Source organism: Malaclemys terrapin, chromosome 1 (assembly GCF_027887155.1).
Source record: "Malaclemys terrapin pileata isolate rMalTer1 chromosome 1, rMalTer1.hap1, whole genome shotgun sequence".
NCBI classification, from domain to species: Eukaryota; Metazoa; Chordata; order Testudines; family Emydidae; genus Malaclemys; species Malaclemys terrapin.
In genome coordinates, this window is record NC_071505.1 from 104,650,359 (window position 1) to 104,677,100 (window position 26,742).

Below are 26,742 nucleotides of genomic sequence, written 5' to 3' on the forward strand. Positions count from 1 at the left end.
ATAATGGGGAGAGAAATAAAACAAATTGCAAGAGTTAAAAAGTGAGATAGCAGTGGAAAAGATATGAAACAGTATGAAGGGCACAAATGCTCTGGACAAAAAGAGAAATACTCTGGAGCTGCACTTATTTTCATGAGACATTTCCACTAAGCAACATTGGGCTGGGTTCTTGCATGTTAGGTTGCCTGCAAACAGTTCAATTCAATGACTGCATGTGCAGATGGAGACAGAAGTGAAAGGAGGAAAGGGAAATACTCCCCAAAATTAGATCACTACATTTAATAAGAAGCATTGAGCTATCTGTATTGAATGAATGTCTGCAAATTGGCAAATAATTGTACCATTCTTCATTTGAATGGGATCAGAGCCGGCTCTGGCTTTTTTGCCGCCCCAAACAAAACAAAACAAAAAACAACCTGCGGGGCGGCCGGAGCGGCGAAGCATAAAACAAAAACACAAAAAAACTGTGCAGGGCGGCTGGAAGCAGGGTGCAGGGGGACTCCCTGCGCTGCAGACGTGCCCTGGGCAGCGGAGTGTGCGCCCCGGCTAGCAGGGGGAAGGGGGTGGGAGCAGGGGAGAAATAGAGAAGGGGGCGGCCAGGGCTTCCTTCAGCGGGGCGCTCGCCACGCGGCCTCTCCCGCCACGCTGCCTGCTGGGAGGGCTCCGCGCCGCTTCGGTCATTGGGAAGGGAAGGAAGCGGGCTGCCCTGCCGGGCTTGCTGCAGACCTGGCACCAGCTGGGGCAGACGGGGTGCGCAGCCCGCTCCCAGCAGGGCGCTCCCCTCCTCCTCCCCTGCCACAGGGCGGCTGGAGCGGCGAACCAAAAAGAAAAAAACCTGCAGGGCTGCCGGAGCGGCAAAGCGCAAAAACCCCACAACCCTGCAGGGTGGCCAAAGCGGCAAAGAAAAAAACAAACAAAACCTGTGGGGCGGCCGGAGCAGCAAAGCAAAAAACAAAACAAAACAAAAAAACCCTGCAAGGCGGCCGGAGCAGTGAAGCAGTGAGTGTTTGATGAATGGAGCGTTGTTGATCAGGAGTTTTCTTTATTTGCTGCTTTAATCAGTATTGCCATTATCTTAGAGAAATAGATTAAAGGAACGAAGGAAAGATGGACAGATGGACTGATTAGCTTCTGAGAAAGTGCAGTGGAAGTGCTCCAGCAGATTCCTAGCTTCTCACAGCAGAAGGCACCGTAGAGAGTAGATGTAGGTGAAATGTGCTGCATGTGGGGAAACTCACAATTACTCTGGTTCCAATATTTCCCATCAGTTGCTATTGCAGGATAATTTTGGTGACAGTCTGACCAATATCTCTAGTTCAGTTCCACCTTTCCCAGTAGGAGGTTCTGCATGGAATGGAAGATTGTGCAGCTTCTCCAGACGGACTGTCTCCCATCAGGAGGTGCGGTATAGCACACTGGAAGTGCTGGCTATGGGAGCTGACAGCTACTCCAGTCCCAGACTGTATCAGTGACAGGTGCAGGTGCCAGGGTGTGGGGGAGCTCGCACATTGAATAATGTTTATATGTTAAAGCTTCTCTTTGATTAAAACTGAGGTCTACGTAAATTAGTTTAAATCAGGAAGGTGATTTACAGTTCTGAAGATGTATACAAAAACATAAAATGATTTAGTCTAAAGGCTCCCCTCTTTCCCCTCCCCCTCCAACTACCTTTAGTTACTGGCAAAATTAGAGTGAGTTAGCAAGTTTTCAGCATTACATCATTTAAGTAGAGAAAAGTGTGTGTGCAGGGGAGATCATAGGAAAACAATGTAAGTGCTGCACACAGGCTGCTATTTGGCCTTTAAATTGTAAGCGGTTTGTTTTAAGTAGCCCTGGTGCAAATGGTTTCGGTTGCAGGTTTATTGATAAAAATAGCTGTTTTTCACCAGCTCGATGTTTGTTTCTCTAGGGGCTTTAGTCGTAAAGAAAAAGGTACCCATTTACTGGAATTTTGTTAGAATTTACCTGTAGGAGATTGGCTGGGTTTCTCTAGGTTCTCAAGCCCCTGTAGACAGAGCTCTACAACACAACACTCCCCATTTCCCCTTCTTATAAATAAGTGTTCCCTTCCCTAGCCCTCCGGTGCTGAATAAACCTCAAGCCCTCAGATTGAAAAGAGCGTTTGGAAATAGCTGCTGTAAGTGCTTCGCTGATAGTGGAATGTTTGCATGATGCCGAAGGTGCCCTGGCCATACGGGAGATTAATCCTGTGAGAGGGCCTGATCCAAAGCCCAATGGAGAGACTCCAATGAGTTTTGGATTATACCCTTAATCCCTGGGCCCTGATGCTATGTTGCAGGCAGGTGAACACCATGCTTGTCATGGCACAGGCTGTTTAATTTCCTGGAGGTGTCTATTATGATGACTAACAGTTTTTTTAAAATGATTATTATTCAGGTCTTTTTAATGCACTGCTAAATCTCTGTCTAGCTTGCTGTGATAGTGATTGTACGGGGTACATTTAAATATATATACATGCAAAATGTGCACTTGTGCTTCCAAAAGGGATAATTGTGTAGTCAACTCACAGTTTCCCCTTGTATATTGGTAATTGCAAGTGCAATTACCCATTCGGGGGCATGCTGTCCCCTGTGCAGTACAGAGGGGAACTCAACTATCGGAGACTCATTAAAAGGAGAATGCAATGTGTGGAAAGAAAAGGAGGCTACATGATAGCACCACCACTCTTCTTCCCACACCCCTAGTGTAGCCATCTTTGTCCCCTCCATAACTAACGCATCAGAGCATTGCTCTGCACAAACGCGGATGTGGCAAGCGAGGGAGGGGGAGAGGTGTCAGAGAAATAGGCTCTCCAAGTGGAATCTCTATCAAGGCGGTGGCACTTACATTACAGTTGGCATCACTAGTTATTGCTATCCTGGAAATAAGCAACTATAGGCATTGTCTTCCTATTCGTTTTTGGTGTGTGTAAATTCCATTAAAATGGTGGTGTTACTACACGGTATCCCTTTGGGGCTGCACTTTGACATTTTATCCCGATCTGTATCCTTCAGAAAAGCTGCAGTTACATCCCTATCCGGTTGGAAATCAAGGGCCAAATTCTCTGTTGAATTTCCCAGAATTCACCAGCTTTTTCAGCTTTTGGGTAGCCAACTAGTGACAGAAATGTAGGACTAAGGCCCACTTTGTTGGTACTACAGAGGGGAAGTAGGGAGGAGTGGAAATATCAAGATCTGTGGGTCACGGTTCTGTTAGTCCTGCAGTTCTTGCTTGTCCACAAGAACTGGCTGTCCTGCCTTCTGGCTAGTTGTTTTGCTGTTGGTCCCATCTCCAGCAACGTAATGATACAGTAAAGCTCAACAAAGGCCAAACAAGGTCTGATGTTTATTTTCCACACTTGTGGATGGAAAGGGAGCCCTGTCTTTGGCACAACTAATTCAGGCAAATAGTTTTGAAGATGTAACCAGTTTTGGAGACTATGGCTCAGATTATTCTCCCATAAAAATATGCTCTCATTTTTGGCATCTGCACTAGCTACAGGTTCAAATCCTACCAGTTACATCACTAAATTATTGATTTGCACCCACATTAGATTTGTACCCACATAGCTTTCTTAATCGTAGGATTTATGCCTGCGAAAAAAGAGAGGCTAGGCTGCCATTCTGGTCTTATAGGTGCACTGTGGATGTTGGGAGGCATTGGATAAACAATGGTGTGTACAGATCTGTAATTGCTAGCTAAACCCTCTGCCTGGTACATTACTGCTATGTTGCCATTAATCTGTATTGGCTTTCATTCTGGCTGGAGGCAGTTTACAGTGACATAGCACAGTTCTGGACATCAGGTGGAGAATTGTTTTTTAGTGATGGGCCCAACTCAAAGGGCTTAGTTTGGTTAAGTCCTTAGATGCTTTTGTGAACCTATCAATGCCTTCCCCTGCCTCCTTTTCCATGCATCAGACCCTTCTTCTCTACTCCAAACTTTAAGATCTTTTCTCCTTCCACCCAGCTCCCTTCCTTTATCTCCAACTCCCTTCCCCTGAATGCTTAAAGCCTACCTTTATGATAATATTTTTATGGAGGTGAGGGAAGAGGTCTGGGGCTTGGCATTCCTCTGGGGGGCTTTGTTCGAATATTACACACACCTTCCCTTTGTCAGAGGTTTGTTCATATAAGTGATAAGTGATAAGTTCATATTGTCAATGGATTGTTCATATAAGTGATTCCCAGAGCAGCCACAGAATTCACCAGACTTGAGGACAAAAGTGATCCTAACTGTTACAGGAGTTCTGTATCTGCATATATGCAAATGGTTAATAGATAAGGTGCTACAAAATGGTGCTCAAGAATACGTAGCATAGTTCCTGTGTTTTGTAGGACCAATAACTGCAAATGGTTTCCTCTGGTAGCTCTTTTCATTAGCAGTTAACACCAAAAATATCGCCAGACCTGCTCCGAGCCTATGATGGATTTAACCAAAGACAGGTGGCCAGTTGGGGTAATGGAGAGAGAAGGGGACAGCACTTACATGAACTTCCTCCAATCTCAGCTAAGTTCAGGTTATGGTGCTGGAGGTTTTGAAAAAAAGTTTGGGTTGGTTCTAGGGACGGGGGAAAGAAGAACACTGCAATGGGACCCTATACTTTGTGGAGGATGAAGCAAAGCCTGCTTTGCCTGTCAAGACACACATAGTCTGGTCTTTGTTTTCCTAGGTATACTAGAAAAGATCTCCTCCTCCTCACCTGCCCACCAACAACTCTGTTAAACAGCAAATAGTCACTAAATATTTTGCTGTTCTTCTGTTTTGCTGTCCTGGACAGCTGCCTTGTCTGCCCTGTATTGTAAAGCAATCCTTGCTCATAAGAATGAATTAATGAAGATCTTGTTTCATGCAAGCTGTATACACCCATGCTTTTGCTCAGAGTCACTGGTTGTAGGGCAACTAACTTCTTTGCATCAGAGACACTCTTCTGTCTTCTCTCTTCCCCTTTTAATGCAATCAGGCTCTGTGGGTTGCAGCTTGATTCTTTAGCTCTCCATATTTTGTTCATTTTAATAGAATCTGGCTCATGCAGCAGCTGCGCTGCATCAGTCAGCTGGTGTTAAGCAGCTGTATAGCCAGTGGATCCAGCCAGTTGAGAATTCCTCCAACATGGAAGAATCCTTTGGTGGCAAAGTACCATGGCATTTTCTATGGTACAACCCTACCCAGTCCCCAGTGCAGGGGGTGTGGCCAGAAAATGGCTGCATCTGACTGATTCCCAGCTCCTATTGGCTCTGGGGCAACTGGGCATAACTTAAAGCAGCCATTAGGCTTAAGGCCACCTTTGATTCCTTCCTTTCTCCAGTCCTGTGATGAGCATAGTTTGGTTGGACCAGATGATCTGGCAGAGAATGACTAAGCATTTGACAATTTAGGATGGATTTTCCAAAGTGCTTGGTATTGGCCTAACTCAGCTCCCAGTAAAGGCACTGGTGAAATGCCATTGGTTTTAGTGGGAGCAAAATTAGGCCAATGCTGAAAATCCCAGCGTTAAACTATATAGACTGCAGGGAACGAAACAGTGCTAAAAGAGACCAAACCCCCCACACTCTTTACAAAAAACAAACAACCTCACCTACAAAAAACAACCCTTCTGCAGCCCATCAAGTGAAAATAATAATAATAATAATAATTAATATCTCATATATTGCTTTTCATTCAGAGATCTCCAAGTGCTTTTCAGAGCTGCACACATAACACCGTTAGTTTTAAAAATGATAAATACAAGTCTTGTGCTTGTTAAAGTGGTCTCCTGCTGTGTATGTGCATTCTCTCTTGCTTTCTGTATTTTTTTCCTTGTGGGTGCTTTAGAGATAATAGCATATGTCTTCCCAGGTGTAATCTAACTGAATTATAGGCTAGTGTGTCCTGTTCTGTACTGTTGCTCTGCATAAGGAAAGTGATAAAATTGTGTGACTAAGAAACAAACAGAATAAATGCCTCAGATTGGGTGAAACCACTTCGGCAGGTGAGGCATCAAGATAAAACAGCTGAGAATTCTGGTGAAGGTCCTATCTGTAAATATTTGCTTGGTTATATCTTTCTAAAGAGAGAGGGGAATTGCACCTCTTGGTATCTGCCATCCTACATCACTTAGCCTTCTATGTTTGCAGAATTTTATACCTTACTGGGGACATGTGGGAAGAAGGGAATACACTGTGAAAGGGACAATTACTGCTTAATGCTGTGGGGCAGTTAAAATGTTTAATATTTTGGATGCTATCCTCTGGGTTACCTACAATCTTGCCATGTTGCATGGAAATTATTGGAATGGCAGGATATACCAGCCTGCTTGGCTGAAGAGGACATGGCTAGGATGTTTCAGCAGCAGTCAGAGTGTTTAACAGTAGCAGCAGGTTGATTAATTCTGATCTATACAGATACACTGGATATTGGCATGGTCATAATCTTCATTAGGCAAACTCTTTTTTTCCTTTATTTTCTCTAATTGAGTGTAACTCTTTCCTCTCTTTCCCTGCAAAGCTCTTCTTTTTAAAAAGTAAAAAACAAACCTCATTAGGGAAGTTTCCTTCTTTCCTCTCCATCTTTCATGTTTGCACCTACATATATGCCTATCTGATTCTGATTCGGATGCCCTATAGTTATGGAAGGAGATCGTGACTCCTCCCTCAATTTCTTTATTCCTCTGAATTCAAAGCTTGTACCCTTCTATCCCCACTTGTTACTCTCACACACATACTCTTTTTGCTCCTGGTATGTTTTCCGGTCCCCCACCCCCTCCCATGAGATGCTTTTTTGACTCCAGCTTTGATCACTTTGCTTGCAATGCTGACATTTGTTTAATCTTGCTAATCTGTCATGTTTGTGCATCAGTGTAAAATTAAACTATGCCAGAAAGAAAACAGAAGCCTTACCATGCTAGCAGCTAGCTCTTGTGTTATCTTGGCAGCAAGAATGTGCATTTACTTTAAAGTCATCTTGTAGGAATGGCTCAGGTGATGGCCTGACCCACCATACGCTGCCAAACTGAGTTTAAATAGCCAAAGCACGTCCAAAATTTTTTGCACTTGGCTAACCCCAGCCCTGCTGCCCCGTGCTAATATGTTGGGAGAAAAATGAAGTAGAGTACTTTGCATTAATTTATGTGTGCTATTTTTTATTTTTGATCACAGGTGATGGAGGGTAAGATCTTTAGCTGGTGTACAATGGGATAGTTCTGCTAATGTAAGGCAAGCTATCCTAATGTACACCAGCTGAGGACCTGACTAACTGACCACACTTCATACCTCGTCACTCTTGGAATGTTTTCAAACCTTTCAGTCAGTGGTTGTATATCTCCTCAATCCCCAGAACCCTGCCATTGAGTTGTATTATACGGTAGTTAAATGTATCCAAAGTTTCAGCAGATATATTTCAAGGGCTCTTTATTATCTAAACTTTTATACATTGCTCCTGTTAAAATGCTCCCATCTTCTGTGACTTACTGCTAGTGCTTTTACACTATTCCCTGCTAGGAGAATCTGGGGCTGTACAGTCTGTGAGTTCTTCTGCAGCCATTCCTCTTCCATTCCCTCTAGCAACCCGACTTGGGCAGCTCTCCAAACAGCCAGCACTCCTTCACAATTCCCTGCAGTGACACCTGGTGCGATTGGGAAACTACTTCCTCACTATGACCATTATTCCTCAGATATTTCCAACCCTGACACCTGCTTAGAGGTCCCGAGACTTCCCCCATAGTTAGACCCTACAGAAACTCTTGCTAAGGGCTGAAGTAGCTATGAGCTGCCTCACAACCAGCCCAGCACTGTGGTACTATTCCGTAAGACTGTTCTGGCTGGGAGGCCTTGCTCCTGAAATAGCTTTGAGTGCTCCCTTCTTGTTACCCCTCTTACAGACATTCTTACTGAGAGAAGCTGGGATTGGAATATCTCAGCTCCCTCATATCCAGCACGCCTGCACCATTTTCTAGGGTGACACCGAACCCTGTCTGCAGCCTTTTCATCATACAAAAGATTGACTGATCTTTGTTTTCTTCCAGGCCACCCGTCTCTTCAGAAGATCAAGGTAAGATCCTGTTTTATTTATATTGATGAAGGATTAAAAATGGAACAGAAGACCAGTTAGGAAGCTGTGTTTGTTAATCCCTGTGATGGAGAATAGCAACCTTGCAAAGATAACACTTTGATGTTCATATTTAGTTCATCTGTGACTTCAAATTCATATCGGTTAAAGTTCAATGTAGTAAAAGCCAAGTCTGTGTTTAGGTTTTTACCCCAAATTCTGCAAAATGAATTTTGCTCAACTAAACTTGAGGCACTAAAAGCATTTGCAGTGTGATTCATGTACCTCATCACCACTGGGGCTCAGCCTAGGGGAAGAAATGTACACGCTCAAAAGAGTTTGCATGGGTTAGGTGATGCTAAACTATTATGACTGTTAGGGGAGAGGCAGCATACACTAGAAGGTGAGGAGAATGAGTACATTTGGTTTTTGCTTTCAAGCTAGTTTGGACTACCACTAAAACCAGTTTGGTGGTCTTGTATGTTTGTTCTGTCAGAACACCTATGGATTTTAGCACAATTGATGGTTTCCACATGTAAGAATCCAAGGTTAGTTGCAGGTGAAGATACATTCATTAATAGAGTTGTATGGAAACCCAGGACTGGAATAAGGGGATGTTGCAGGTCAGAAATGAAGTGCATTGGCAGAGCTGCATGGGAGATCAGGAATGGAACAGAAAGAAGTGTTACAGGCTAGGAATAAGTTCATTGGTAACTTGTGGGGTTACAGGAATAATGTCAGTTAGCACCAACTACTGGATTCTAGCCAGTGCTGCCTGAAAAAGAACTGTATTGTTTATTAGTTAAATTAATTGATTGAAGACTGATTCTCAGATACATAAGGGCTTCTTTACACAGTTCTGACAGTGTAAAGGGCCCTTGAAGTGGGAGTAAATTACCAGTGCCAGATTCATGAAAAGGGGCCTTAATCTAAATAAGAATCAGGCTGTCTGTGTGTTTGTAGTTCTATTTTAAGCCAGTACTAAACAATATGGAGATGGAACTTCTGTATCCCTATTTAGAAAGTGTAAAAGAGCCACTGAATGTCAGTCTTTATCCATATTTTTGACATTCTAACAGAGTTGGTTTATTGTGTCGCATTGCATTACATTATGATTTCATATGCAAAATCATGCATGCTACTGCACCCACAAAACCACTATGTAATTCCATGCATTTAGTGTCATGCTCAAACAGAACTTAATCTCTCCTGTTCTATCCTGAAAATATTTGGCAAATAAAGTAGTTACCGGGGTGACATCATTTGCTGAATTACCTCGGGAGATTTGTACACAGTCTTGGGGCACAAATGAAGTGAGTTTGGTAGTTTTCCCTGCCTGCCAGTGCATATACTTCATAAGATAACCACGCCATTTCCCACAGTGCAGGACAAGTGTTAGTCACTGCTCAACAAAGGCCAAGGACTGGAATAGTAAGGAGTGTTGCAGGTCAAGGCTGAGTGCATTGAGAGAGTTGTGGGAAGGTTAGATTTGAGAGGCATTGATTCAGTGTTGTGAGGGACCACAGCTGTAATTAACAAGGGATTTTGCAGGGCACCATTGAAATGCATTGGCAAAACAGTATGAGGAAACCTTGTATAGCACCCAGCTGCACTGTACTTGGTTCTAGGCAGAACTCTTAAATCCAGCAAATGCCAATAAATTGACACACGGCCACAAATAAGTATTAAAAATCTCCTTCATCTTCTTGAAATGACATCCCAATAAAGAAAGTGCCCCCTCTTCCCTTCCCCACCACTCAAGCTGGGAGTATTGGAGCCTTGCAAAATTTGAACACCATCCCCCTACTCCCCAATGCTCAGGAGAAACATTACATTTTAATATGGTGTTCTGGGATCTGGTCTTGAACTACTTGTCAGTGGATAAGCTCATCAATGATTAATTGCACTTGCTTATAGGTTTTCCTTGCATTTACTCTATTAATGGAGCAACAGACATTGTATGGTCTGTTTCTTTATGATCTTCTAAACTTTAATCTCTAATAGTTCCCCCTTTCCTAACTCAATCCTTTCTCCTTTCACTGTTTTTATTGTTTCCTTCTTCCCACAAATACCTCTCACCTGTGCCTATGTGATCAGGGTACAAGTCTTCATTTTCATCAGTATCCTTAAACGCTCCAAAAATTTAAAAAGCCTGCTTTGAAATGGAGCATTAAAGCCCCCCACACGCTTAACTAGTTAGCCTCTGCCTATCATACCATGGTCTTTACAAGGTTCTGTGTGGTGGACGTGGAATATCTATTTTAATTTGTCAACACGAAGCAATAGAATAAGTTTAGCTTATCTGCATCTTGCTTGAAGCACAACAGAATTTTTATGCTCTGTTGCCGCTTTGGAGGAGAGGCTGAATGCCCTGGACACATTCTTAACTCACTGTACAGTCCTAAATGTATCAAATATTGGAAGGCTCCCAAGTGGAATAACAGAGATGATGTAACTTCATAAAAGCCATAAATTCAGAACCAAGGTTGCCATTCAAAACCCATTGTGGCTAAGTATTGCAGCACCATAGTAGGTAAGATTACTCACTACTCTGAGAACCCTTTTCTAAATAGTGACTGTGGGAGGGTCAAGGACAGAGTTTAATCCCTTCACTCTGTATTCTCTGGCCTTTATGATTTTATTTCAGACATTGAGAGGTATATTTTCACTAAAGTGGGATTCCAGGATTTAGCTGTGTGACTCTCTTTCTTAATAGTCAGCACTCAGCTATATGCCCATTCATCATGTTGAAAATATACCTCTCAACAGTGCTTTAATGCTGTTTCTTTTAATAACCCAATAATGTTTTGAGTTGCACAGTGGGGCTTGATCAGTTTCAGAAATGTGTTAACGGGAATGGTAACATAAAGTATGGGCCCAATTTTAAAAGTAGGGGGCAATACTTAAATTTCTCCCCTTTGCATAATCCTGCATCTCCCTAGCACCTTGGTCACTTTCTAGTAGTACCTCAGAACTGGCTTTCTGATGGCATTGCATCTTGGCTGTTACTGAGATGAGGTGCTGTCTTTGGTGTGATCCATCTCCTGTTTTTACTTCACATTTTGCCTCTGATCTCTTCTTTCCCTCTTTAATTTCCATTCTTATTTTCTTTCCCATGATTTTCCTTGGTACCTCATGTCTTTGCCATCCTTCCACCTCCTCACTGCCATTTCTGTCCTTTACTTGTCCTTTCCCTTGGTGATCTATGCCATTCTAGTCTGTATAGATTCTTGTACCATCCTCCTCACTTTGGCATTTGTCCTCCTCCTCCATCCCCACATTAAATGATTCTAGCATGAGTTTCAAGCAGAAGTTCTAGTGTCTGTACTATTACAGAAGTGCTACCAGTATCTAGTTCTGAATGCAAGTAGCACTTCTATTAATCCCTACTAGGACAATGCATCATGCTGTCTTCAAAGAGAGTGGGGATAAAGCACCATCAGTCTGGAACTGTGCATCCAATGAATACACAATGCTCCTTGTTGTGGACGCATGTTAAAGGCACCTTTATCAGCTACAACATAGGACCATTTAGTTCTTGCCCCAGAAAGGGAAACAGTGGCTTGCAATAAAAGTGCCTCCTTAAGATCTTGCAAGGGACTGCACAACCGCTGTAGGAATCTGAGACGCATATTTGAACCATACACTTTGTTTTCCTATTTTAAAAAAAAGCCAGGTGACTGTTCTTACTCCCAGGCTATAGAGTCATTCTCATGTTTGTGCTCTCTCTTTGTCCCAGATGACTGTGAGAGAGAGACTGACTCACTCTCTAGTCTGGTGGTCACAGCACTCACCTGGGAGGTGGGAGACCCAGGATCCATTCCCCCTGCTGTGGGGACTCTATCCAGAGTGCAATAGCTTGAACAGGAGAGACTGAGGGAGCCCCAATCAGAATATCCCATAGCTCAGTGATTAGAGCATGCAGCTGACCAATCCCTCTTCAAATCCCTTCTCCCTCTTAGGTGGATGGGAGACTTACCAGGGTCTCCCACATCCCAGGTGAGTGCTCTAGCCACTGGGCTAAAAGTTATGAGGGAGGTCCTGTTGCTGCTGCTGCTTTGTGTGAACTCACCTGAGGGGCCCAATCTGGTAGGCAGCCTCTGAGCACGTTTATTGTATTGGGCCCATCCCACAATGTAGGTGTCTGAACACCTGTTTTCCCCTGGTTTGTGAATCGCTCTGGGGCTTAGGTGGGAGATAAGTGTCTGAGTGCCTAGACTGAGGTGCTGTGCGCATGCCCAGAGCCAGAAACATAGGCACCTAGGGAACTTTTACTGCAAAAATGTAGGCACTGAGTGAGTTTAGGTGCCTACAGAGTTCTGCGGGAGTTTTGCATATCACAGTAGTTCCAAAACTGGGACTTAGGCACCTATCTCCTTTGGTGCACGCAGGCCCAACGCTGTTTAGTCTCTATCCACCTGAGTCAAATTTTGACATGGAGATGACAAGTTTTGTATCCCAGTAATTGTCCCTTCATTTAGTTACCCCTAGTGTTGCTCAATCCTTGAAAATTGTGCTTCGCCTTTTTTTCTTTTAGTAGGCATGACAACACATTCTTTGCTGCACCAGCAGCATTTCCAGTGAGCTATTATTTTGAAGTTCACCCTCTTTTCTTGGGAGTAGGTTCTGCGTCCACAAGGGAATAGGACATAAATGGGAAATTAATTAAGATGAGAACAATAGATTGAAAAGAGTTTGGAGCCAGTTTTCTTAATGCACTCTAATAATTATTTGTGAAGGGAGAAGATAGAGGATGATTTTCTGTTTGGAAAGACGTATGGAGACACTAAAAAAAAAAAAAAAACTTTAATACCCTGGCAGGAGTTCGTTTTTAGTATCTCCCGATCTGGACTTGGCTCTCCGCAGTGTTTTCAGGCTGGCTGATGCTGAGTCATTTAATGCTGCTTGTAACAGGGTAGCATCCCCTTAAGGGCTGTGGCTAGTCAACCCTGATTATAGAATGAGGCATACCTAGAAGAGATTGTTGTGCTTCCCCTATAAAGAGCAGCAGGACGCTGCAATGAAGGTGAGAAGAGGAATAATAATTATAATAATTAATAATAAATAAATAAATAATAATGATGCTCCAGGATTAGAGATCTCTAAGAGTGAGCAGGCTTTAGAAGAGAGTCAGGACTGAGACTCCAGCCAGACAGGGCCTAGGAAGGGCCTGCCAAAGCAGGAAAGGCCCTAGACAGAAATGCCTACGAGGAGGAGGAGAAAACTTTGGTTTGTGTGGACTTTTGGATGGACTTTATTTTGAATGTTTGTTAATTTAATAAAGCAGAACGTAAGAAGGGATGGGAGTGGACAAAAGTGTTTTTTGAGTTTACTGAACAGTCCAAATGGGGACACTGAGGCAGGCTACCTGTAGTGAGACCTTAGGCCATTAGGGAGTGCATGGGAGGTGGCTGGCCCTTCTACATGTTAGGAGTGTAGTGGATTTTTAACAATAGGTCTTTGAATTAGTGTCTAGTTGAATAATCTGGATGCTTTTAGAAAGAGTTGCAAGATGTACCTATTTCCCCAGGCCTTCCCAACTGCCCCTATGCCTGAAAGACAGCAGGTGCTGCCTCCCAGGGATGGTGTCAGTACTGTAGAAAAGTGATGCAGAATGCAGTGTGGGCACCAGCACCGTCAAATGAAAGAAGCTTCCCGAACTATAGAGAAAGTAGATCCTCTCAGTGGCACCTCACCGAGGCTTTAGGAGGTAATGAAGAACCTCCTGGAAAAGCAGGGGTTTATTGGGGGGGAGCGGAAGGTACTGAAGAACACCCCAACGCTCCCCACCCTCATCCCAGACATGTCTACACTGCATCTGGGAGCGAGCCTCCTGGCCCGGGTCTACAGACTTGTGCTTCCTGGGCCTGTGCTAGCATGTTAAAAATAGCTGCGCTCCAGCTCAAGGCAGAACATCAAAGCAATGTCTGCACAATTATTTGTAGCAGGCTAGAGTGAGCCCCACAAGCCCCACAGTGGACCGAGGCTGGGAGGTTCCCAGATGCAGTGTAGACATATTCACTGAGGCCTGGGTGGGGGCTGGGCTGAAGAGGTTCCCAATAGGTTCCCAATAGAGGGAAGAGAGAGGAAAAGCTGTGCTTTGAATGCCAAATATTCTCAAAAGAGTGATCAATGGTTTCACACAGCTCCTACTGAGAGGCTGTAGACTTCAGGGTGAAGTCGCAGCCATTCACATAGCAACAAATTAAGATGTCTTGGAATGCTTTCTCTGAACAAATCAAAGAGAGCACGGCAGGGGAGGCTCCTGACTGCAGGTATTTATTTTGATTAATTAACCACTTAGGGAAGAAAGCGCTCATATATATTGTTCTGAAAGTGTGTCCCTGGCCAGCCCCAATCATCTGTTGCTTGGGGAATCAGAGTTCAGAAGTTGAGCTTATTCCTTAATTCTCCAGCTCCACAGAGGCTGGGATTGTACCTGTAGCAGGAGGAAGGGCCTCACATCGCTCTGTCGGGGCCCCTTGCAGCTGGCTCACGAGTAGTATTGATCTTTCTTAAGTATTTCCAAGGTGCTTCTCATAATAGAATCCTACATAGATTCATACAGAGGGATGGAGGGCCAAGAGGGAGACATGGGTAGCCTTTCTGAGAAGGCAGGTCAGGCCTGGTGAGTATTAGGCCTCAGAGTGAGGAGTAAAAGAGAAAAATTGAGGTAATTTCCCAAATATGGCTTATTTCTTCATCCCAGAAGCAAGTATATGACCAAGGCACACATTGTCAGAGAGAGAGAATATCCAGATTTAAGCAGAACTCAGTGATGGAAAGTCCTTAACACGTGGATTTTTTTTCGTCGCTCTTTCTGACAGTGAGAAGTGCCTCTGCTTAGGATCCGATCACAGGGCCAATGTTTAAAAAAAAAAAAAAAAAAAAAATCAACAGGCCTGCAAAAAATTAAATGCTTGAACTGGTTTGCAAATTGTTTAGGGTCATATTCTCTACTGAGGAACAGTTACTCACTGAGTACTGACAGGCAGAACCAATGCACAGCAGGGCCAGAGGTCGGGTTGCAAAGGCCTCTGGGGAAAAGAGAGAAGAGAGGCCTCTAACTTCAGTAGGACTGCTTGTGTGAGCAATTGCCCACTGATGTGAGTAAGGGGGGGAATGGTCTGGCCCTTAACTTTCTTTGCTTTCTGTCTTTTTTTTTTTTTAAATAAAAAATGCCATTGTTTAATTATTCTGCTTAAAGTTCTCCCCTTGCCAAAGTAATGCCATTCTGATAAAGTGCCTAGATTTAGCCAGCTAAAATCCTCCTGGTCTGCATTCTGGGTTGGTCAGCAACATTTTCCTCCATTTCATCACTCCTGAAAGTAACATTAATTGTTCCTGTCTTGGTTTAAAAAACAAATAGCTTTCTAGGATACAGTGAAGATGCCAGCCAGATGGTACTGTCTCTATCTGCAACTGTTCTTTGTTTCTTGGACCATTTACACAGAAGGTCCTTCTCCTTCATGGTCATCCCTTCCTTTGCAAAGCTGTTTGGAATTGCCCCATGCAAGAAGGGAAAGCATCGCCTCACCATCAGCCAGTCAAGTACTTCCATTCCTCAGCCATCCCTACACTCTGATCTCAACACCAGCTGTGCTCTACAGGAGCGTTCCAGGACAGATTCTCATTTACACTGCTCTGGCAGTGTAAATGGGTCTTAAAATGGGTGTAAATATAATTCATAACCATTTTAAGACCCTTTTATACTGCCAGAGAGGTGAAAAGGGGCCTTGGTATAATTGAGAATCTGGCCTGAATCTGAATTCAGTTGTACAGCAAATGCGTGTGGCAGGACAGTGGTTGTTTTTTATTACCTCCCTATTCTAAGCAAAGGGCTTGATACAGTCTCTTGTTTGAATCTAAAATGTTAAAAGGAAAAAGATTTGATACGTATTTATAACTGCATTGAGCAATCGATGCTTTTTACATATTAAAAGTCTTGTATTATTCCCAAATTAGTTGGCAGGTGCACTGAAGCCTGTGTTAGCCGTGGCCTTTAAATTGCTTATGAAGATGATGGTTTCTTAGCTAAGAGGCAGCCACAAACATTGATGAGAAATTTATACCATTGTGTGCAATCCAAGTTGCAGATCTTATTAAAACAGGACTTAGTCACAGGACTGACAAACTGCAGAAGTAGAATGTGCATATGTACTCATTTGCATGTACAAATGGGTTAGTCAGGCATGCTATTTTACAGGATTTACATATAAAAATGGTTGCTTTGTGCATGGATGTTTTTTGTTTGAACAATTATAAAGGAAAATTTAGCCCTGAGAGTGCTGAGAGGAGCAAATTAGTGTGTCCTTCACTCGGCAAATGCTATGCACCATTATAGCAACAACCCACAAGAGGCAATTCCCTAGCTGGCTGTTGTTGCATGTCTTTGGTATTCTTACCCCTTTTTGGTCTGAGGAGTTAGCCAATATTTGGGGCTTTGCTGGGTTGTTTCTGTTAGCAGGTGAAATTGATTATATAAGTTAGGTATTTTTTGTTCAGTCCTGTTTATTTACAAAGAATGTACACTGAACACTATAGAACCAAACAGAAGGCAGTTTCCTTGCTCAGAAATCCAAGTCTGTGTTTCTAACAAGTACTGTGTCCAGTAGAATCTCTGTCCCTTGGCTTCCTCTCAGGGCCACTCTCACCATTGCTTCTTTTACCTTCTGTTGGCTTTCTGCCTCTCAGGGAATGTCTAACCAGCTATGTAAGCCTAGGGTTAGTGGGATTTGAGTCAGCTGGCCATGTCAGGGAACCCTGGGCTTGAGTGTCTAAATTGCATTTTATCCCTAGTGCGGCAGGGTGGACTACGTCCAGAGGCCCCTTGCTGGAGGCCTTGTGTCCCTGCGTCATTTTGCCCCAGAAGAGAGCAGCAAGAAGTCCTCCAGGCAGTCTAGAGTGGCTGCAGAGGAGCAGCCAATAAGAGGGGCTGCTGGAGTGACCAATAAGGGGCCAGAAGGGCCAGATAAAAGGCAAGCAGCAGAGCAGAGCTTTCAGTTTTTGTGGGGAGCTTGATGAGGGAGGACTGGGTGTAGGGCTGGTTAGAGGAACAGTGGGACCACCGAGTGCTCACCAGACAGAACCGAGTCCAGGAAAGGCTGATGAAGACCAGGTGCCTGGCTGGCGGAAAGAGCACAGAACCTGGCCAAATCAGATGAGGGTACCAAGATGGGCCCTCCTGGTCTGGTTGCAGACTGAGCCCAGGGAAGGCTGTGGAAAGGACTCCAGCCAAGGGTAGTGAGATGGCCCCAGTTGGGTTGTTGAAGAAGGCAGTGCCTCTGGGAAGAAGCCTTACTGCTATGGCCCCATACTATTGCCAGGAAAAGAACTAGAGTGTATACCCTGGAAGGAGGGACAGTGTGTGCTGCTCAGCCAGAGGGCTGAGTCGCTGAACACCTGCTGAGAGAACCATCGTTCGTGAGTGTGTGTGTGCTTGTGAGAGGCAGGTGCCACCCCATAGTAAGAACTGAAAAAGAAAAACAGGCTCACATCCAACCAACCAAAGCAGTGCCGCTGGTGAGAGGTGGCGGCTATCCTGCTGAAAAGCACTGTGATTGCAGGCATATCAGCCAGAGAAGGAGGGTGCTCATGAGGGGTGGGTGCTCACCCTGTTACACCTAGGTTAAGGATTTTCTGACCCATGCTTCAACTTAGGGCTCTAGCATCCACAGTGCAGTACACAGACCTGAGCCAAAGTAACCCTATCCCAGGATGCTTAGTGCTCCTCCCCATGTTAACACTTTAGCCCTATGAATATGCTGCACTGTGGTAAAACTCTACTGCCCACCCTATTTCTTAACTGTGACAGTACTATTGATGGGACTCGGGTGCTCATAAGAAGCACATGAGTACATAAACTGTAAAATTAGCTCCTTTAAGAACATAAGAACGGCCGTACTGGGTCAGACCAAAGGTCCATCTAGCCCAGTATCCTGTCTACTGACAGTGGCCAATGCCAGGTGCCCCAGAGGGAGTGGACCTAACAGGCAATGATCAAGTGATCTCTCTCCTGCCATCCATCTCCATCCTCTGATAGACAGAGGCTAGGGACACCATTCCTTACCCATCCTGGCTAATAGCCATTAATGGACTTAACCACCATGAATTTATCCAGTTCTCTTTTAAACGCTGTTATAGTCCTAGCCTTCACAACCTCCTCAGGCAAGGAGTTCCACAAGTTGACTGTGCGCTGTGTGAAGAAGAACTTCCTTTTATTTGTTTTAAACCTGCTGCCCATTAATTTCATTTGGTGGCCTCTAGTTCTTGTATTATGGGAACAAGTAAATAACTTTTCCTTATTTACTTTCTCCACATCACTCATGATTTTATATACCTCTATCATATCTCCCCTTAGTCTCCTCTTTTCCAAGCTGAAAAGTCCTAGCCTCTTTAATCTCCCCACATATGGGACCCATTTCAAACCCCTAATCATTTTAGTTGCCCTTCTCTGAACCTTTTCTAATGCCAGGATATCTTTTTTGACATGAGACCACATCTGTACGCAGTATTCAAGATGTGGGCATACCACAGATTTATATAAGGGCAATAAGATACTCTGTCTTATTCTCTATCCCCTTTTTAATGATTCCTAACATCCTGTTTGCTTTTTTTGACCTCCACTGCACACTGCGTGGACATATTCAGAGAACTATCCACGATGACTCCAAGATCTTTTTCCTGATTCATTGTAGCTAAATTAGCCCCCATCATATTGTATGTATAGTTGGGGTTCTTTTTTCCAATGTGCATTACTTTACATTTATCCACATTAAATTTCATTTGCCATTTTGTTGCCAATCACTTAGTTTTGTGAGATCTTTTTGAAGTTCTTCACAGTCTGCTTTGGTCTTAACTATCTTGAGCAGTTTAGTATCATCTGCAAACTTTGTCACATCACTTTTTACCGCTTTCTCCAGATCATTTATGAATAAGTTGAATAGGATTGGTCCTAGGACTGACCCTTGGGGGGGAACACCACTAGTTACCCCTCTCCATTCTGAGAATTTACCATTTATTCCTACCCTTTGTTCCCTGTCTTTTAACCAGTTCTCAATCCATGAAAGGACCTTCCCTTTTATCCCATGACAGCTTAATTTACGTAAGAGCCTTTGGTGATGGACCTTGTCAAAGGCTTTCTGGAAATCTAAGTACGCTATGTCCACTGGATCCCCCTTGTCCACATGTTTGTTGACCCCTTCAAAGAACTTTAATAGATTAGTAAGACACGATTTCCCTTTACAGAAACCATGTTGACTTTTGCCCAACAATTTATGTTCTTCTATGTGTCTGACAATTTTATTCTTTACTATTGTTTCAACTAATTTGCCCAGTACTGACGTTAGACTTACCGGTCTGTAATTGCCAGGATCACCTCTAGAGCCCTTTTTAAATATTGGCATTACAGTAGCTATCTTCCAGTCATTGGGTACAGAAGCTGATTTAAAGGACAGGTTACAAACCATAGTTAATGGCTGTCCCAATAGAGCAGTGGTCTCCAAACTGGGTGGGTGGGGAGGGAGTGCCAGCTTCCTTCGGCCCCCAGCTGCAGCTCCCCCCAGCCACAGCTCCAGCCTCCCAGGGGTCCCTGGAAATCTGTGGAGAAGTTTTGGGGCTGACTACCACTCACTACTGAGTTTTGGGGCGGCCAGGCTGTTGGGGGTCATCCCTCCCTTCCCCTGGCTGTGCTGAGCCAGGAGCTCTGCCAGTCCTCATCCCTACAGGGCAGCTGCTTAGTCCCCAGTCTACTTTCTGCTCCCCAACCTTGCCCTCCTTAGGGCTGCATGTACAGGGATACCCAGCCAGCGTGGTACAGGGATACCCATCCAGCGTGCACCAAAATCTGGCTGTGCTCTTGTGACCAGGAAGCAGCTCTCTTTGCAAAAAGCTTCTTCTGATCAATTTCCATTGAAAACCCTCCAGGGTCTCTGATAGTATGCTTGTAGACCAGTGTCTTTCTGATTTGAAATCTCTTAGTGAATTCGGAATGAGTCTCCTAGAGGTGAGCCACTTGCTGTGGCTTTAACTAAACACTCCGATTTACAGTTTCAGAATTCTGAAAAAAATCAGCTGTCTTACCTTTCTGGTGTTCTCTGCATTGTAATATATGATTTCCTTAATTATCCAAGTAATTATGCCAAAGAATAAAAACAGTTGCTTTTAAAGTTGTTACAATTTGAAATGTACATTTCATATGTAATGTACATATGTACCTTTCATTATCTGTTTTATTTATTGGCAGGGTTTTTTTGTACTTTTTTTTCTATAAAAATTTCTAAAATAAATTAAAATATTGGAGAGAGAGAAAGTTCTTGGTAATTTGGCTTGTAACACATAACCCAATATAATAGTCAATTCTACATATTATTGAATAATATTATGTAATTTCACTATTTCATATTCAGCTTTCATCGTATCTGAATCCCTACAACCACTGAATGAACAAAGCTGCGACAAAATTAAGTGGCTGTGTTTACAGAGAAAAATGATATATTTATAAATTACAACCTAAGTAGATCTCTCACACACTTGAAAATTTCTCTTTCTGACAGAAAGAGAACTGCTATAAATTGATTGCTATAAAGCTCAAGAAAAGTCTTCAGTCTCAATTTTGCATATTATTATTTAGTATCATACAGGTCCTTAACTGGTAGGTAAAGTCCAGCCAGGTAAAAAGAAAACACCACATTTCTGACACTATTCAGTTCAGCTTTTAACTTTTGAACATATAAAACAGTAATTGCTTTCAATTTTTAAGTTTATGAATTTCACGCAGGCTACAACAGCAGTCATGGGTTCTAGGTTGGGAATTTTCTGGCAGTTAATGATCAAAGTTAAATTTAATAACTGCCAAGAACCTGAACTGTATCACCTTCTGCAGTCCTGTCATACCTTGCAAGGTTGGGGCAAGTCAGTATTTCATGGTGAAACTTTCAAGGAGTGCCTGAAGTATGTCCTGCAGGAAATGGGGTTGGTGAGTAAGTGTTGAACACCAGCATGGTATTAGAAGGCACTGTGCTGCTGGAGTTCAGTCTTTCATCTCAAAGGATGAAACAAGGTCCGGATCATGTGTCATTAAATATTTCATTTCACTTCTCAAAATAGTTACAGATTTTATCTACCTTGATTTTCTAGCCAAAGTTTAAGTAATTAAATTTTGCCTACACTGCCCCTGTAGTTAGACATGGTAGTCTTCCTTTGCTGCTGTATAATGCTATTTTGTCCCAGAAGTGGTTGCATTTCAACCAGGGATAAAATGATCCATTTATAGAATGGGTACACTTTGAAATTTTCATTGGTTTGAAACCTTTCCAGTGATATTTCCTAGTTCTATAATGAGGAATTCCACTAGGAATGGTAGAAGCTTTCAAAATGATACAAATTTTGAATGGCACCCAGTGCATATTAGTTTGTGTGGTGGTGGGGGGGTCCAATGGAGAGAGGTGCCTTTTCGGTCCAGAGCTGGAAAACACTTATGCCATGAGTAGTAACTTTACTTGTACACGCAGTCCCATTGAAGTCAGACTGTTCATGTGAGTAAAGTTACTCATGTGCACATTGGCAGGGTCTGACCTTAGAACTGTAAAGTACTTTGAGTTGGTTGATTTTCTATTCTTACTGCATTATCAACTGACAATTTGTAGACTTCTTTATTTATACTGCTGGTATTTTTTATTTATTTAATGAATTAAAGAGATGCTGCCAAAGTCTCTAGGGCATTGGGTTTTGCCTAACTCAGTGACCAAAAGTTATTACCATACGACAACTACGGTATATTAAATGAATTGTTGGCTATCCATTTTATAGTACATGGGTGACCCTGTCTAAACACAGCACCATTGGCAGTCTCTGCAAAGAGGTCAAAGGTTTGAAGAGGTATGGAATATGAACTATCCTTGGTGCCCAATCAAGAGAGTTGAGACCTATTGAGAAGGCAGTCTAAGGAATCTAGCACTACTGCAGACTGTGTGCTTGCCAACTATGTGGATAAAGGACTTCAGTCTCCAGTTCTGTCTATCTGGTAGCTTTCATTTGCAGTAAATTCACTTACTCTCCACCCCCAAAAAATAAGTAATAAAACATTTCTGTTACTCATTGCAAATAGCCAGCTTGGGAAGGATCAAGAAAATAATTACTTGATTTAAATGTTTATTAGATCAAGTAATTATTTTAGACTCTTTAAGACCTGAAGGTATTTTTTGGTATGATAAAACAATTGCATAATTGATGTTTTGTCCTACACCAGTGACAAACATACTTTGCTCAGAACAAATAAAATTGTTCTCACATTTGTTTTTTACTTTTTGTCATTGCTTGTTAATAGCTTTTTCATTTGATTTTTGCCCTTTTTTCGCTATCACCAATACCATATGTTTGCTTGCTTTGACCACCTATTTTAAAAGTGGGTGAATTTATTATTGTGGTGTCGTCGTTGTCATCATCATCATCAATATCCTAGCACACAGAAGATCCAGTTGGGTCTGGGACCTCATTGTGCTAAGCTTTGTACAGACACGTATGCGCCCTGCCCCAAAAAGGCAACTACCTCTACCTGTTCCAGTATTCTAAACTTCGTGGCATTCTGTGTCACAGCACTGAATTCTTATAATTCAATCCATTCATTATAGCAGCAGTTTTGTTTTTTGGTATGTATGTGTGTATTTTATTATCTATGCAGAAAGATTTTATTCTAGCAAAGCTTAAGCAAGTGCTTACCTTGAACTATGCAAGTCTTCCCATTGACTTCAATGGGGCTAGTCATGCATCAAGTTAACCCCTTGTCTAAGTGTTTTGCTGGATCAGGGTCTAAAAAAGAGATAAAAAGATCATATAAATTATTCTTTGTGACTGATAGCAGTCCACATTCAATAGTCAAATCACAACACAATAAAGGAGGAGCCACTAGCCAATCTCTAGTTATTGATATTTGCTGGGAGATGGGTTTGTGCGACTTCTAGGAAACTTTGATTTACACCTTACTCTACCCCTTATCTTTTCAGAGTTGTAGCCATAGGTAGTCATCTTGGTTTGAATGGGATAAAATATATCTTGCTTTTAGAAAGGAACTTTAAGGCAGCACATGTTGAAATAATGGGAAGTGTAAGACAGCTTGGAAATGGTATCACCAATCATTCTTCGATTGCTGGGCCATATGTGTATTCCACACGTGGGAATGCGTGCACTCCAGTGCCCGAGTCCAGAGATTTTAACAAGCAATGTCCATTGGCTTGCAGATGTGCAGTACAGTAGATCTTCTTATGCTTCCAAGTAAGGGAATAAGAGGCAGTGCAGGTCAATACCCACTCAGGCCATGAGGTAGTAAGATGGTCCTGCATTGGAATCCAGTGTCCTCCTGCTTCAGCCTTTCAGAAAATCCTGTAAATAAGATTATAAATAGTTATTCTTTTAGCCTAGTACAGTTAATTTTTTGTAAAGTTAATGTAGTTTGTTTCCCTGGACTGAGGATTCCCTTCCCGCAGTCGGGGACTATGCCCAGAGTCCTGGGCTTCAAAAACTGCATTCCTGCCCTAGATCCTTCTCCATCAGCAATGAATACCAATGTGGCCTCTACTGTGTCGGTGAGAAACATTTCGGCAAAGTCAATCATTTGTCGCTCATTTCCACCAAGAACTCATGAAGCCAGTGAGCTTTGCCAATCCAGGCTAGGGAGACCCCTCTTTACATTGTCCTCACCAAACGAGCAGTACACTCCCACCCCTCGAGCATGTGCTTCAAAGAAGAGCCCTTGGTCTCTAAGTCTAAAGACTCTTCCTCCAAGGCTTTCCATGCGAGCAATGGATGCTCTCTTGGCACAAGGACAGATCCCCATCGAGGACTATCCATAAGAGACACGCTCTTCTTCTTTGGCATCAATAATCCCCTCTCTTCAAGAAGGAATATGGTTCGTTGTCTCAACATGAAGGACACATATTATCATTTAGATATTCAGACCTCCCATAGGCGGTTTCTAAGGCTTATGGTGGGCTGGGAGCAGCAACAAATAAACACAAAGGGCCAAATTCTGCTGTGTTGCACTGGTATAAATCCATTGAAGACAAAGAAGAAACACTGGATTTAAACCAGTGTATGTGAAAACCGAGTCTGGGGCACAAAATTGTATTTTCCCAACTCTGGCTCTTATCCTTTGCTTTGTATCTCCTTCTTTACTTAAGAACTTTGTGCTGCTGCCAGGTGATTTACGATACCTAGTTTGTTAACTAGTGCTCACTCAGAAACTGCCTTAAGTGCTGCAGGATAAATATGAACTGTGATTGTAGCACTGCTTTCCAAATTCAGAACTCTGCTGGGTGAAGTTTTGCTTTTCCCCACTGCTACACAGCCAGGGGATGAAGTGAGAAAAGGTCCCCAAATCTCCTGCACAAAAATGACGTTGCTTAGGCAATAGAAATCCACCTCTTGCATACCACACAGCTTTCTGTGTGCTTTAAAAGAAAGAAACATTTGTTGGTTTCTCCCCTGTCTCCCCTGCAGTGTTTAACTCATTTGTGATGTTATTCCTGGAGTTGTAATGAGCTCCTTGTGGAATAGTCACCATGGAGGTTCCAGTGCTGTGTTTGCCAGATAAAATACTATGGTATTGTTTTTCTTATTCTTCCTTTAGGCCCTGATTCAGGAAAGCATCCTTATCCAGACAGCACTTAAGCATATCCTTAACTTTACACTTCTGCCTAAAGTTAAGCACAAACTTAAGTGTTGTTCTAAACAAAGATGGGCTTAGGCACTTACATGCTTTTCTGTCTCACGGGCCTTAATACAATTTTTTCCAGAAAGATTAGTTCACTATTGATTTTTGCTGTATATGTAATGCTAAGAGGAGGGAAAGAAAGGAGAAAATAGCTCTGTGGTAGGAAACTTGTATCACCCTCACTTATTTGTGGTTACTTACTGCCCAGAGAGTGTAGAAACTCTCCTGTGAGTTCTATAGTTCAGCTATGACCAAAATACCTGGAACTCTGGTCTCTTGCCACCCTCTTTTCTTGTAATCTGATTAGGAATAGGGGAAGGCAGTATGAGGATTCATAGATTCCAAGCCCAAAAGGGACCATTGTGATTATCGAGTCTGATCTCCTGTATAACAGAGGCCATAGAACTTCCCCCAAATAATTCCTTTTGAACCAGAGCATGTCTTTAAAAAATATCCACTCTTGATTTAAAAATTGCCAGTGGTGGAAAATCCACCACAGCCCTTGGTAAATTGTTCCACTGGTTAAAAACAGTGGGAAGAGAAAGTGACTTGCCCAAAGTTACACAGCCCATCAGGAGCAGAACCAGGAATGGAACCCTGATCCCCAGTCTAGCATCCTAGCCACTGGCTCCCAACTAATTGTCTGTATTACAGAAGTGCCTAGACACCCCAAATGAGACACTAGTTTCACCTCCCTGGCCACACAATAGCAGATCTAAAGGTAGCCATCCTGCAGCAAAAAACTTCAGGACCAGACTCCAAAGAGAAACTGCTGAGCTTCAGTTCATTTGCAAATTTGAAACTGTCAGATCAGGATTAAACAAAGACTGTGAATGGTTAGCCAACTACAGAAGCAGTTTCTTCTCCCTTGGTGTTCACACCTCAACTGCTAGCAGAGCACCTCACCCTCCCTGACTGAACTAACCTCGTTATATCCAGACTGATTCTTGCCTGCATATTTATACCTGCCTCTGGAAATTTCCATTACATGCGTCTGATGAAGTGGGTATTCACCCACAAAAGCTTATGCTCCAATACGTCTGTTAGTCTTAAAGGTGCCACAGGACTCTCTGTTGCTAGTTTCACTGTGATCATCTAGTCTGACTCCCCGCATGCCTCCTGACCTATAAATCAATGTGGCCTACTGGGTAGGGTAGGGCACTGGACTGGGAGATCTGGGTTCTAGTCTCAGTGCTTCCACTGATGTGCTGCATGACCCTGAGTATCTTACCTCTCTGTACCTCCATTTTCCCTCCCATCCACTGTCTGTTTATTGCAAGTGCTGCAGGGGCTGTCTCTTATGATGCGTTTGTGCTATGCCTACTAGAATGGAAGCCTGAATCTCAGTTGGGGTGTCTAGGGACTTCTAAATAATTAATAATGCTCTGCTTTCCCCTTTGTTTATTTCTGAGTCTTCTGCTATCCACTACTGGGACTGATTGTTCATAAGTATAAATCTTGAGGATCCCAGGAAGGACTTTCTTTGCATTCAGTGTTGGCCTATCTGTGCTCCCATTTAAGTGAATGGGAGTTTCACTGTTGACCTCCGTTGGAACAGAGTTAAACCAATGCTGCAAGCACATTGCAAATGACCTAACATGTCGTAAGTTGGGCATTCAAAAATTGAGGTGCACAAATTGAATGGCCACTTTTGAAAACATTGGCCTAAACTTTTGGTAGTGTTTGACACAATATTGTTTATACTCCCTCCCCGATTCTGTAATGTTTGCCAGAGGGTATGAGTACACTGGACCTGGAAGGGGTGATCTCAGCTCAAGGAGACACCTATACTAGCTCTGATAAAGCTCATGTGGTAAACACAGAAGTGTAGCCACTGTGTGGCATGAATTGCAGGAGGGACTAGCTTCCCTGAATATGCACTTAGGGTCTTGGACAGGATTGTCCTTAGGGTGGCTAGCCCATCCCACTGCTCATGCTGCTGCAGCTACATTTCTATTTTTAGCACACTAGCTTGATCAGAGCTAGCACAGGTACATCTGCTTGAGCTG

At 43.1% G+C, this 26,742-nt stretch overlaps 1 protein-coding gene across 1 annotated transcript in view; it reads left to right on the top strand.

Annotated features, from left to right (window-relative positions):
• DGKI (diacylglycerol kinase iota) overlaps positions 1 to 26,742 on the top strand; it is a 286,719-nt gene that overhangs the window by 239,468 nt on the left and 20,509 nt on the right. Inside the window, exon 28 of the mRNA XM_054034123.1 lies at positions 8,003 to 8,028. Coding sequence (XP_053890098.1) covers positions 8,003 to 8,028 — 26 coding nt within the window. The remainder of the gene's footprint in view (positions 1 to 8,002; positions 8,029 to 26,742) is intronic.